This window comes from Pongo pygmaeus, chromosome 10 (assembly GCF_028885625.2).
Source record: "Pongo pygmaeus isolate AG05252 chromosome 10, NHGRI_mPonPyg2-v2.0_pri, whole genome shotgun sequence".
Classification (NCBI taxonomy): Eukaryota; Metazoa; Chordata; class Mammalia; order Primates; family Hominidae; genus Pongo; species Pongo pygmaeus.
In genome coordinates this window covers 115853058-115866458 of record NC_072383.2, presented here as the reverse complement: position 1 = coordinate 115866458, position 13401 = coordinate 115853058, and the positions used below count along the sequence as shown (strand labels likewise).

Sequence of the window (13401 nt, the reverse complement as noted above, 5' to 3'; positions counted from 1 at the left end):
AATCAGAAACTGAAAGGGTCCCCTGGAACAGCAGCATCAAGATAAATGTTTGTTGAAACTGCAGATCACTTGCCCTGTCTCAGTGTGATGGGGACGGTGTAAGGGGTTTATGTGCTCCTTGTGGCAGATGGAGGCACCAACGGTAATGTTATGTAACTTTTGAAGCTGTGTTGAATATAAACAGTCTCTAAAAGTCAGCACATGATTTGGACATTATTGACTGATTCACTGGGCCACTGGTGCCAGCACGAGTCACTTGGTAAGTGCTTGATACGCTACAACATATGGCATTCACAAGAATAAACGAGCATTTTCTTTCCAACAACACTGTGGGCCAGTGTCTATGGCTTTACCACATGGCATCATTATTCACTGTTTAGGGTTGGTCTTAAGTATTTGGTTTTAGGGGTTGTGATTTGTTCACTTCAGAAGTTGATCTCTAATCATATCTAGGTAAACATGCAATGTAAGGTTTAGTCATAAAATTGTCATTACTGAAAAAATTAATATCTGCTTGTTGGTTTTACCATCTCAAATTGAGATGGAACTAAATGCTGGGTAATGTTAGCAAATTGGCTTCTTGAATTTAAAATGTAGAACTTCAAAGCTGTTCCTACACTATGATAGTTCCCGTCTTCTGCCAGCGGTTCCATCGGCACTCCGTCAGCAAGCATTTCCTGAGGGACTCTGAGTCCTGGGCTGAGGGGCAGATCTCCCCAACATGCCTGATATGTGGCTGTCTTCAGGGTCCTCCCTCTCCAGGGGACTCTCCTCTAGGCCTTCATCTCCTTCCCCCTTGGGATGTCTGTGGATGTGCTGGTGACTCCCAAAGCCGTGTTTCCATCCCGAGCTCTTCTCTGGGCTCCGTGCCCACCTCTGTAACAGCCCCCAGGCATGTGTGCTTGGAGGGCTCTCAGGGGTCTTCTCTCCAACGTTCTTACCCCGACTCACTGAACCCATTGTTTTAACTCGATTATCTCTGTAAAGAAAGAAAAAACATGAACTCATTGTGCCCCCATACCCCACTTGCTCCTGCCTCCCCCATCTCACTAGTGACACCACGTGGGGGCCGTGTCTTGCTCTTCTCCCCTCGCCCTCGCCCTCGCCATACATCCGTCTACACACCCACTGCTGTCTTCTCATGTGTCTCCCATTTCCATTCTGGTGGTCTCTGCTTGCCTACTTCCTAACTGGCACCTGCCTCCAGGCCTGTCCCCAACGGGGCATTTCCCTTAGCAACAGCAAGAGGATCTTCCTAGTGTGTCCCTGGACCGGGCCACTTGCTGCTTGAATTGACTGACCATCAGGAGTTTCTCATCGGCAGGCAGTCCAGAATGCTTTACCAGGCCCTAGGGATCTGGCCTTCCCCTTACAGCCCCAGCACGGTTCCCACGCCTGGCATACTCCAGCCCACTTCCGTTCATCTTCCTTGAAGTCATCATTCTTGCTCGCACGTGGAACAGTTAAAAGAATACATCAAATACCCCCATTTACCCTCCAGTCGATTCAACAGTGAATGATTCCCATATTTGCTTTATCTATAGAGATTTTACTGTTTTCCTGTACCATTTGAAAGAATATTGCAGAAATGACCTAAATACTGAATTATGTCTGAGTATAAGGAGATTCCTCTGCATAACTGCAATTTATCACACCTAATAACAATTATTTTATAATATCTAATAGTTTTCAAATTTCTCAATTGTCGCAAAATAACTTTATGCCTATTTTTGGCTGGTTTCTTAAAATCAGGATCCAACCAGAATTCATTCACTATATTTGGTTGTTTTTTTTCTCTTTAGTCTCTCTTATTAAAGACAGTTCCTCATTCTTCATTTTTTCCCCCCTTTTTCATATGACTTTGACTTTTTCAAGAATCCAGACTGGTTGTCTTGTAATTTTTTTTTCTTTTTTTTTTTTGAGACAGGGTGCTCTGTCACCCAGGCTGGAGTGCAGTGGTGCAAACATGAGTCACTGCAGCCTCAACCTCCTGGGCTCAAGTGATCCTTCTATGTCAGCCTCCCAAGTAGCTGGGACTGCAGGCATGCGCCACCACACCTGGCTATTTTTTGTGTTTTTGTAGAAACGGGGTTTCACCATGTAGCCCAGGCTGGTCTCGAACTCCTGGACTCAAGCATTCTGCCCGCTTCAGCCTCTAAAAAAGTGTTGAGATCACAGGCGTGAGCCACCGTGCCTGGCCGTTGTCTTGTAAATTGTATAACATTTTGGATTTGCCTCATTGGTTCCTTAACTGTATGATGTCTGCCAGCTGGGAGTGAAGTCTGAGTCCTGATGAGATCGGGATAAGAATTCTTGGGGAGAATACTTCACATCCCTCACCGCATGCTTCCCACTGGGTCTCATCAGGGGCCCCCTGTGAGTGATACTGAGTTTGGTCACCTGGCTAAGATAGTGACTCACTATTTCAATTAAGAAATCCACGTGGTCACTCTGTAGCATCCTGTGAAGATCCTGTTCCCCAGTGACCTTGAACATAATGGTTTTAGCACTTTTTGAATATCCTTCCTAAATCTTTATATGAGAATTGCCGAGTGCTGTTTTTTCCACCACTGTTACTCTCTCTACTTCAACGAACAAGAGCCGCCTTCTTCCTCCCTGCCTCTCCCTTCCCCCTCCCTATCTCTGCTCCCCTGCCCTTGTCTCTGCCGTAGATTCCTGGATTTTTATTTATTCAACGTGTTATAATCACGTGGGACAATTTTATGGTCACATTTGCCCATTTTTAGCCAGTGAGAGGCCAAATTTTAAAAACACATATTAAATATTTTTTTGAACATTTCTGGGTTAATGTGTTTTTATGAAATGTATTTTTTAAACACTTTTCTTGATTTAAATTTCCAGCCTTTGGCTCCAATGATCGTATTAGCCCAGGTAGAACCCATTCATAATGCTTTTCTAATTACTAGCTCTGCACAGAGAGTTGAAGAGTGAATTAGCAATCACATACATATATGACATCTTCAAATAGTTTTAGTTTGTACAATGAAGAGAATTATTCCCCCGGTATGTTCTCTCTCACCTAAATCCTAACGGGATGACCGGCATCTTGCATGTGTGTAATGTTGTGTTCCCACTAGGGGGCGCGCTTTGATACATTCATGGCCCTGGGTGGGAGAGTGCTCCTACTGTCCCGCCTCTCGAGTCTAGGTCAGCCGCCGTATTGAAAGGCCAGGAATTCAACTACCATGTGAACATCTCGTTCTTAAGTTTTGTCTGTAATGGTAAAGCACCTGTACAATGCTTGGTACATGGCATGTCCTCGACAACATTGGTTCCCTTTTCCATAATTTATTTGATACTTCCAAACTCAACTTTACACCCAGACAGTCCGCCCGGCCCGGCCCGGCCCGGCCCGGCCCGACACACACACACACACACACACACACACACACACACACACACACAATCCATGGCCAGCTGTACCTGCTGGCAAGTGTGGTGAGGTGAATGGGGATCCTCTGCATGGGGGCGGGGTTGGGTGTTAAGTGGCACAAACATGTCAGAGGGTGCTTTGGCTCTGCTTTCAAATTGTAAAAATCTCAAGCACACATTCTGTTCCAGCCTAGCAGTTCCACCTTGATCCCTCCACACTTGTACAAGGAGGCCTTTGGCCCCTTCGTTAAAATAGCAAGACAGTTGTCATTCACAAAGAGTCTTCTAGTAGCCTGTGGTCTGTGCAGACTGGAATGAATACTAAGCTGCAATTGAATAAGCCAGTTGCAGGCGAGTGGTTAGGATACGTTTTGTTTAAGTACACATACACAAAGCAATACCAAATTTTAAGTATACTTAGGGTATCTAGCTGCCTATGTGTGTGCTCATAGGAGAAGGACTGGAAAGACACACTGGCACCAATGGTGCTTTTGTCTTGGAGAGGAGGACCGGATCAGGACAGGACAGGTGCCCACACAGGACTCATGGGTAGTGTTTCCATAGTATTTATTAATGTATTTTGGGATAGCTGAACGTTAAAATAAGCAGACAGATTTCTCTGAAAACTTGAAGAGAATCCAGGAAGATTTCTCAGGATTTTTCAGAACTTTTAAGTGGTGCCTGGTTCATGTTTTATTCAATTAAGTTTTGTGTTACTTAGATTTATCATTTTTCTTACAGGTAAACTTTGTGAAAATCTTGTTAGTGGATTGGCATTTATTTTTCTTTCATAATACATAGTTGCCAACTTCATTATGTTGTTAATTTTTTCCTGTTCTGCTTCTTAGCAAGCTAGGAGCTCAGGCCAGTAAATGCACCAAATCCAGTCCTTGTTCCTCTCTAACAGCCAGGAGTGGGGCTGGGAGCACCCTCCTGGACTGTCACTTACCTCTTGCCTGGTTTCCCACCGTCCCTGCCTGGACTTCGCATGCGTCTTGTTCTGGGCCCACATTCAGAATTCTGTGTAGTAGCTGTTGGGTCACGTTGCCCTGGCAGATCTGTGGATGATAACCTGAGTTTCCGCTTCTTTCCTCCTCCCAACAGAAGCTGAATGTTACCAACACCAGGCTGTTCCTCGATAATACATAGAAAGGAAAAAGTGGAGGAGAAGGGAACAATGCTGAAACACAGGGCTGGGTCTCTGGAGCAGGGCTTCTCAGCCCAGCACTAGTCACATTTTGGTCAAGATAACCATTTGTGGGGAGCCATCCTGTGCGTTGTAGGGTACTTAGCAGCATCCCTGGCCTCCACCCACTGCAAGCTGGCAGCAGCTCTCAATTACAACCAAAAATGTCTGCAGACCTTACCAGATGTCCCTGTAGTAGCAAAAGAGCCCCCAGATGAGAACTGCTGCAGACGAACTGGCAACAAAGCAGTTATTCTAAACTACCTGCTTGAATTCTGTGTACTTCAGATACCTATGTCCTGTTTACCATTGACAGGTAACAGTGGTTCCCTTAGAGCAAAGGGGATTTTTGTCTTGATGGTATTCCCAGCTTCTTTACCCTCCCTCTACTATTTCTGTGCAGCTCTGCAAGAAAATCCAAACATGGCCAGGCGTGGTGGCTCACACTTGTAATCCCAGCACTTTGGGAGGCCAAGACAGGAGGATCATTTGAGCCCAGGAGTTTGAAAACAGCCTGGGCAACGTAGCGAGACCCTGTCTCTACAAAAAAGAAAAAATCCAAAGGCCAGGGCCCTGGCAGCTGGCCTGGTTAAGATACCGGGTTGTGGTCATGTCCCCGTAAGCCTCCTCAAGGAAAATATGCTTTGCTAGTTGGTTCCTCCTGTTACTGGATGTGAAGAGGGAGGTGGCAGCAGTGGGTGGACAGGAAAGGGCATCTTAGCCAGTGGCATTTTGAAACATTTGCAGCATTTTGTTTTTTAACATTTATTGATTCTTCCCAAGAGAAAATCATCTCTAGAGACCTGGCGACAGTAGAGAGATCAGAGTTAGTGGATGACTCAGTTTCCTTCTGGGAAAAGTGGGAGGTCCTGAAACCACAGGCTCCTGTGTGTAACATGGGCTGGAGCGTCCCTTTGGGGGCAGCGGTGTTCTCTGAGTCTACCCAGCCCCTCCCTGCCTGCTGTCTCCTGAGTGTTGGGTTTTTCTTCTGGTTCCCTTCAGCCCTGGAATGGGACTGTCTGGTTTGAGTCCAGGGTTAAACCCTTGGGCAGCCCACGCAACAGCAGAAGGGGGCTCGTTCCAGGGTTATGTGGCAGGGGTGCCTGTGACACCACTGTGGGGTCTGGCATGTTGTAAGTGCCCAGTTTAAACTCTGTGCCACTGTGCCACGTCATGGAGCAACCCCTGATCCATGGCCTTCCAGGCCCTTTCTAAGTGGTACAGCCTTTCTACCCCCACCTTTCTTGGAGGATCTTACAAACAGGTTGCTCATTTTCATGGCCGCCTCCTGCTTTGCTGAATTAATGTGCCATCACTTATTCACACAGTGACCTACACTTGGACGTTTACACTGCTCTTCCATTTTTTCTAGCATAAGTACTGTTAAGGTAAACAGCCTCCATACATTCATCTCTGCACATGACGTGTCTGTGACTTCCTCAGCGGTACTGATTTGTTCAGACAGTTCTGTCCCTGGTCACAGTCTGCAGAAACAGCCTAAAACAACATATTCTCACATTTCTTCAGCTCCTCCTGTTTTGTGGTTTAAAAAGAACCCTGCAGATTGAGTCCTACAACTCCTTCCCCCTCTCCCCAAAGACTACCAGTTAAAGTCAGTGCTTCAGAAAGATGCCTGCATTCATCCTGTGTACTTCGGGGATGCAGGGCCTCTGATGCCCTGACTTTGTGTTTCAGGACGTTTAACCCAGCTGTTTAAGAAATAATAGGCCACACTGTTTGTGTCGGTGAGCCCATCGTTGGCCTTACTGGTATTAATTCATAGACCCATTTGCATTCATTCGAGTGATGGGCAGTGCCAAGGATGGCTTCAGAGTGATCGGAACTGGGGTGCCCCAGGGACACAGTCACAATAGGAGGATCTGCCCAGCCCAGCTCCCTTCCGGTGCCAGGTCATGGAGGGCATGGCTGGGCTTCTCCTGCATCAGGGGCCACACTCAGTCTTGGGCCAGGCCTTCGTGGGCGGCAAAGAAGGGCGCACAAAGCACCGTCCTTTAACTGGCTCTGTGGAGGAGCCTTGTTCCAGTTGTTCTGGGGAGGTGGGAAACCAAGCCTTTTAAATACCTTGCCTGTATTATCTTTTTTTTTTTTTTTTTTTTTTTTTTTTTGAGACAGAGTCTTGCTCTGTTGTCCAGGCTGGAGTGCAGTGGTGTGATCTTGGTTCACTGCAACCTCCGCCTCCCAGGTTCAAGCAGTTCTCTGCCTCAGCCTCCCAAGTAACTGGGATTACAGACGCCCGCCACGACGCCCAGCTAATTTTTGTGTTTTCAGTAGAGATGGAGTTTTACCATCTTGGCCAGGCTGGTCTTAAACTCCTGACCTCATGACCCCCTACCTCATCCTCCCAAAGTGCTGGGATTACAGGCATGAGCCACCGCGCCTGGCCCTTTTTTTTTTTTTCTTTTCTTTTCCATTTTTTCAGTCTTATTTTCTATTTCTTTCTTTCTTTTTTTTTTTTTTTTTGAGATGGACTTTTGCTCTTGTTGTCCAGGCTGGAGTGCAATGGCATAATCTCAGCTCACTGCAACCTCCTCCTCCCAGGTTCAAGCGATTTCCCTGCCTCAGCCTCCTGAGTAGCTGAGACTACAGGAGTGCACCACCATGCCTGGCTAGTTTTTGTATTTTTAGTAGAGACGGGGTTTCACCATGTTAGTCAGGCTGGTCTTGAACTCTTGACCTCAGGTGATCCTCCCGCCTCGGCCTCCCAAAGTGCTGGGATTACAGGTGTAAGCCACTGCCCCCGGCCTTATTTTCTATTTCTCTAGTGGCAAAATAGAGAACAGAGAGAAGAGGTAGCATGGTTTTCCCAAGAGATGGTACAGATAATAACATCTGATATCTACATGGGGTTTGGAGGTGCAAGCCACCTTCCATTCATCCCACGGTCTCACAGCAGCCCTGGAAAGAGGCTGCTCGCTGTTGGAAGCTAAGGGCCAGTGTTGGAAAGAGCTCGGGTGGAAAGTGTGGTCTGCGTGAGGGGCTCCTATGAATAGAGGAGAGGGGTGGCAGGTACGAGACTTGTCACCATGTGACATGGCAGCTTCAGAAACTTAGCCACTACCAAAAAGAGAGCAGGCAGGGATAATCTTGTCCCATTGTCCAGTCAGAGAGACCTGTTGAATCTCTAGTTTGCCAGTCCCCAAGAGACCTTTGGAGTTTTGCTGGAGCCAGACATCCTGCTCAGAGATGAGGAAAATCCTGCTGTTCCATGGGGAGCTCTTGGGACACCCGTGCCACCACCCACGTTCTCCTGATTGCCACTTGCTGCCCTTTTCCCATTACCCTCTCCTGACTCCTTAAACATCTTCAGTCTTCCCTTCTCCACCCCAAAAATGCCACCTGGAAGGGGTGATGGGAGGTTCCCTGGATGAAAGGTGTGGCAGCAGTGGACATTGTAATGAGAATGCCCGTGTGCCTCTTTACCAACAGAGAACTTGGAATATAACGTGGAGCCTCAAGAAATCTCACACCCTGACGTGGGACGCTATTTCTCAGAGTTTACTGGCACTCACTACATCCCAAACGCAGAGCTGGAGATCCGGTATCCAGAAGATCTGGAGTTTGTCTATGAAACGGTGCAGAATATTTACAGTGCAAAGAAAGAGAACATAGATGAGTAAAGTCTAGAGAGGACATTGCACCTTTGCTGCTGCTGCTATCTTCCAAGAGAACGGGACTCCGGAAGAAGACGTCTCCACGGAGCCCTCGGGACCCGCTGCACCAGGAAAGCCACTCCACCAGTAGGGCTGGTTGCCTCCTACTAAGTTTAAATACCGTGTGCTCTTCCCCAGCTGCAAAGACAATGTTGCTCTCCGCCTACACTAGTGAATTAATCTGAAAGGCACTGTGTCAGTGGCATGGCTTGTATGCTTGTCCTGTGGTGACAGTTTGTGACATTCTGTCTTGATGAGATCTCACAGTCGACGCTCCTGTAATCATTCTTTGTATTCACTCCATTCCCCCGTGTCTGCATTTGTCTCAGAACATTTCCTTGGCTGGACAGATGGGGTTATGCATTTGCAATAATTTCCTTCTGATTTCTCTGTGGAACATGTTCGGTCCCGAGTGAGGACTGTGTGTCTTTTTACCCTGAATTTAGTTGCATATTCAGAGGTAAAGTTGTGTGCTATCTTGGCAGCATCTTAGAGATGGAGACATTAACAAGCTAATGGTAATTAGAATCATTTGAATTTATTTTTTTCTAATATGTGAAACACAGATTTCAAGTGTTTTATCTTTTTTTTAATTTTAAATGGGAATATAACATAGTTTTCCCTTCCATATTCCTCTCTTGAGTTTATGCACATCTCTATAAATCATTAGTTTTCTATTTTATTACATAAAATTCTTTGAGAAAATGCAAATAGTGAACTTTGTGAATGGATTTTTCCATACTCATCTACAATTCCTCCATTTTAAATGACTACTTTTATTTTTTAATTTAAAAAATCTACTTCAGTATCATGAGTAGGTCTTACATCACTGATGGGTTCTTTTTGTAGTGAGACATACAAATCTGATGTTAATGTTTGCTCTTAGAAGTCATACTCCATGGTCTCCGAAGACCAAAAAATGAGGTTTTGCTTTTGTAATCAGGAAAAAAAAAAATTAATGAACCTTAAAAAAAAAAAAAAGGTTTTGAAGGGAAAAAAAGTGGTTTCACACCTCTTGTTATTCCTTAGAGGCACTTCAAGGCCTGTTCGAATGTGGCAGGTTAGAAAGAGAGAATGTCTTTCATTTGAAGAGTGTTGGACTTGTGTGAAAGGAGATGTGCGTGTTGGAATCTGCTTTTCCAAGCCGCCAGGGTCGTGACGGCAGCAGGACGAAGCCTGTTGTGGCATCTTCTGGGAAAGCCTGACCATGTGTTCAGACGGCACTGGCTCCTTTCCGAAGTTCTCAGTAACTGAGCCCAGAGTAACTGCACGTCTTCGTGCAGCTCTGGAGTTCCCCCAACTCTCGGCCTGCCAGTTCTCAAGCGAGCTAATCTTGTCATTAATCGATAGAAGCTAACTTCTGAAGTTAGGACCTAGTTACTTTGCTCTCAACGTTTAAAATAATGCAGTTGCTCTAGTGAATGGGGCGTTAGGGGCCTGTCTGTGCACCTGTCTGTCCATCTGCATGCAGTATTCTCACCCATGTTGAATGCCTGCTGCTTGTTTACCCTTTGGAAACCCTGGGGTGACCGAGGTTTGGAAAGCCACCTAAGACCACTTCATAGCAGGGGAAGGCTTGAAGCAGTTACTAGAAAGAGATGGGGATTTGGCCCCTGGCTCCTCCAGCCTGAATGAGCTATTATCCACTGTCCATGTTCCTCATCAGTCAAATCCAAAATCAAAGGATTTGAACCTGCATCTGGAAATGTGACCACTCACAGCACCTGGCCCGCTGAGGTTGGGAGGATTGTACACTACTCTGATTTAAAGGGGAAAGTTCGATAATGTGGAATTAATTAATATGAATGAGATGCATTAATAAGAACCTGAGCATGCTGAGAGTTGGAATTGTTGGTTTTCTGGTTTGATTGATTTCCTTTTTTCTTAGACACATCAAAGTCAAGAAAGATGGTTTTACCTTTACTGACCCAGCTGTAAATATGTATCTAGACTGTTTTTAAATGTCTTTCTTCATGAATGCTTCATGGGGCTCCAGGAAGCCTGTATCACCTGTGTAAGTTGGTATTTGGGCACTTTATATTTTTCTAAAAACGTGTTTTGGATCCTGTACTCTAATAAATCATAAGTTTCTTTTTAAAAATTTTCCAAAACTTTTCTCCATTTTAAAAAGCCCTGTTATAAACGTTGAACTTTCACAATGTTAAAATGTTAAATATTTGGATATAGCAACTTCTTTTCTCTTCAAATGAATGCCAAGATTTTTTTGTACACTGATCAATAAATGGAACTTATCCAGAGAAACCACGCAAATGGCCTGCCCAATTTCGTTTCAGGACAGAAAGCCCAGCCATGACTTGAGTAGAATGTCTCTCCCCTCTCTTCGGATCTAAATATGAAAAGTATGTTCTGAATTTTTCTGAGCATTGGTGAGCGGACAGCCTACTTGTAAACCATGACCTCCTTGCCAAACGTTAATTTTATCAGCTCACTAGTAACCTTTGAGAATTATCTGGTTGTCATGCAAAGATTGCACTTTTTGAATTATGTTAAAACACATGTTGTAAAATGAGAACTGCTCATGCTTTGAAAGAAAACCAGGTTCTTCGTGCGTTCTGTTGCCGTTGATTTGAATGGCTGCGCTGTATACGATGTGTCCAAAATGTCCCCAGAGCACTGTTTCTGTGTGATGTTACTACCTACTATGTGGGAGGAAAAAAGGTTATAGGTTAAACAAAGTCAACTGACTCTATGGTGGTGTTTCTCCATACCTGTAATGCACAGTACTGTGCGTCGTGACTTTCTAAGAGAAGTGTGCAGCGTGTGTGTCATCTTGATATATTAAACCCCGGAATTTCCCTCCCCTACACGCACAAACCATCCCCGGGGGTCCGGTGTTCGCAGACATGCTTTGAAAAGCTAGCTCAGTGAGACATCAGTTATGTCCAAAATGAGTTTACCTTAGAATCAGACCGGTTTTGCCAGGCGTCATGTTTGCAAACATTATCCACCTAATCAGATTTTGAAAGGCCGGCTTTCATGTCGCCTGCCTGAGACTCATAACAGATCCCCATTATAAGCGCATTTACACAGCAAAATGATTTTATTGAGAAAACCAGCATTAAGTACTGTTGCTAGCTCAGTTTTCCATTGCATACTATCTACTTAAAGCCCTGTTCTCATTTGTAAGTGTTACGGTCTTTCCCCATGGAGAAAACTGAGCAGAGCTGCCGTGTCGCAGGCTTTCTGCTGCTGATGTCACGCATCTCTTTGCTTTCCCCTCCTTAGTCCATACTCCAAGTAAGTGAACTCAGACCACCAGCAACTTTTTAACCGAAAAGTGTCTGTGACCATGATGATGAACATGCAGCTCTTCATGTTTTTATTTTGTCTTTTTTTTTTTTTTTGGAGGGAAGGAGAGACATCAACTAGACAAAATGCAAAATTTGGATGTGGGACAATTGCTTTTTGGAGACGTGAATAGCTGTACTGTATGTATTATTTTGTGTGGCATGCTAACTTTGAGCCAGGCACTGGCCTAATAAAGTCTTTGTAATCCTCCCAGCAATCCTATAAGGCAGACGCAGATAGTAAAGAGTTTAGGCTTTACAGGCCGCGTACAGACTGTCACATGTTCTCTGTTTTTAAAAGTGTCAACAACATTCTTAGCTCAAGGGCTGTACAAAAACAGGCTGCAGGCGGGATGATGCCCACAGGCCATAGTTGGCTGACCCCAGCTAGGGTGTAGGCACTTAGCATTCCACTGGATAAAAGGGAAACCCAGGTCATACTGCGTGTGCATGGGTGGGAGGCCGGATGTGGAATACAGGTGGTCCCTGAGTCGCCAGGAACCACTGAGCTCCAGCTGTTCACACCCACACTCTCCGGCGCAAGCAACTACCTCGCCATGGTTTAGCCTTGGTCTAGCAGCAACTTTAACCTTGAATGTTGCATTTCTGAAAAATTCAGAATCTTGAAAGTAAAGGACATCCCTTCGGTGAATAAAATTATGTGCAATTATAGAATACATGTATTATGGCCACGTAGCAATGACTGTATTAGGGCTATGCTAGTTCTGTAATAAATAGACCCGAGCAACAATGGCTCAAACACCATAGAACGTTTTTGCTTCCATAATATTGGGCAGGGGAATGGGCTGGCAGGGCAGCGCTCATGCAGGCATCAGAGACAGAGCACCCTGAGCCGTCCGTCTCCATCCAGCCTGAAGTAGCGGGGAGCATGGAGGGCCGAGACCATCTGGGAGCTTCCATGAGCTAGGTGTGGAAGTGGCACCCCTGATGTCCACTCTCATTTTGCACGGAGGTGGGAAACGTCGTCCAGTTGTGTTCTAGGAAAGGAGACAGAACACAGTGTGGGTGGAAGCTCTGGTCCACTGCACGGGCCACTCCAGTGTGCTCCTCCACGGCGGGAGGCAGCCACGGACAGCTAAGCCAGGCTGTCCGTGAAGACGGACACATTTCTCCAGTCTCCGGCTCAGTCGCCCCTGCCTCAGTAGCACATAGAGGCAGCGGAGTTCCCTTCAGATGGCACTGCCTGTGTACACTCACGGTCTCCATCGCAGATGGCTGCAGCAGCGGGGAGCAGACCTCACTGCGTGGGTCACGTGCACTACCTCTGCCTCAACAGCCAGATCTCAAGTGCCCCGCCATGCCTTCGTTCCAGAGGAGGTGCCAAATGGTTTCCTGTGGGCCCGAAAGGAAGAGAAAAGGTTTGGTGGCCACCGACTTGTGTGTGCCTCACCCCCAGAGCCCTCCGCGGTCCCTGCATCCTACTCAGCCCAGTTTCCCTGGGTCGTGCAAGTTCCCTCCATCAGCCCAGCGTGGCGCCTCCGGGATCCCCCACCCCCAATTCCCATTAAGAGGTGAAGCAGGGACGGCAGCTGCAATAAGAACTCCCATTTAGGAAAAAGAAAGAATGAAACAGAAGTTGCCGGTCTCTAGCAGGGATGAAATCCCACTCGCGGGGGACCTTATTAAGACCCCTGCCTTTGTCATGGCCGGGGGTGACGTTTCTTGCATAAGCCCTGACTCTGCTGTCCAGGAGGAACTCCCTGCCCTCTGGGAAGTTCTTCCTCAAATCCCATCCTCTGGTCTCCTCAGAAGTGGGTGTCGGGTGCATCCTGCCGGGGTGCTGGCCAACTTTCTCACTCTACTTCCTGCCGGGTGCAGCTTT

At 46.3% G+C, this 13401-nt stretch overlaps 2 protein-coding genes across 3 annotated transcripts in view; one reads left to right on the top strand and one right to left on the bottom strand.

Moving 5' to 3' along the window:
- The window catches only part of FBXO21 (F-box protein 21), a 46792-nt gene extending 36271 nt beyond the window's left edge, over positions 1-10521 (top strand). For both annotated transcript variants that reach the window (XM_054444764.2, XM_054444763.2), the window contains exon 12: positions 8027-10521. In XM_054444764.2, coding sequence (XP_054300739.1) covers positions 8027-8217 — 191 coding nt within the window. In that variant the 3' untranslated portion in view covers positions 8218-10521. The remainder of the gene's footprint in view (positions 1-8026) is intronic.
- Positions 9142-13401, bottom strand: part of LOC134737625 (uncharacterized) — a 42774-nt gene continuing 38514 nt past the window's right edge. The window contains exon 3 of the transcript XR_010122713.1: positions 9142-12911. The gene's annotated coding sequence lies outside the window, so the exon portion shown is untranslated. The remainder of the gene's footprint in view (positions 12912-13401) is intronic.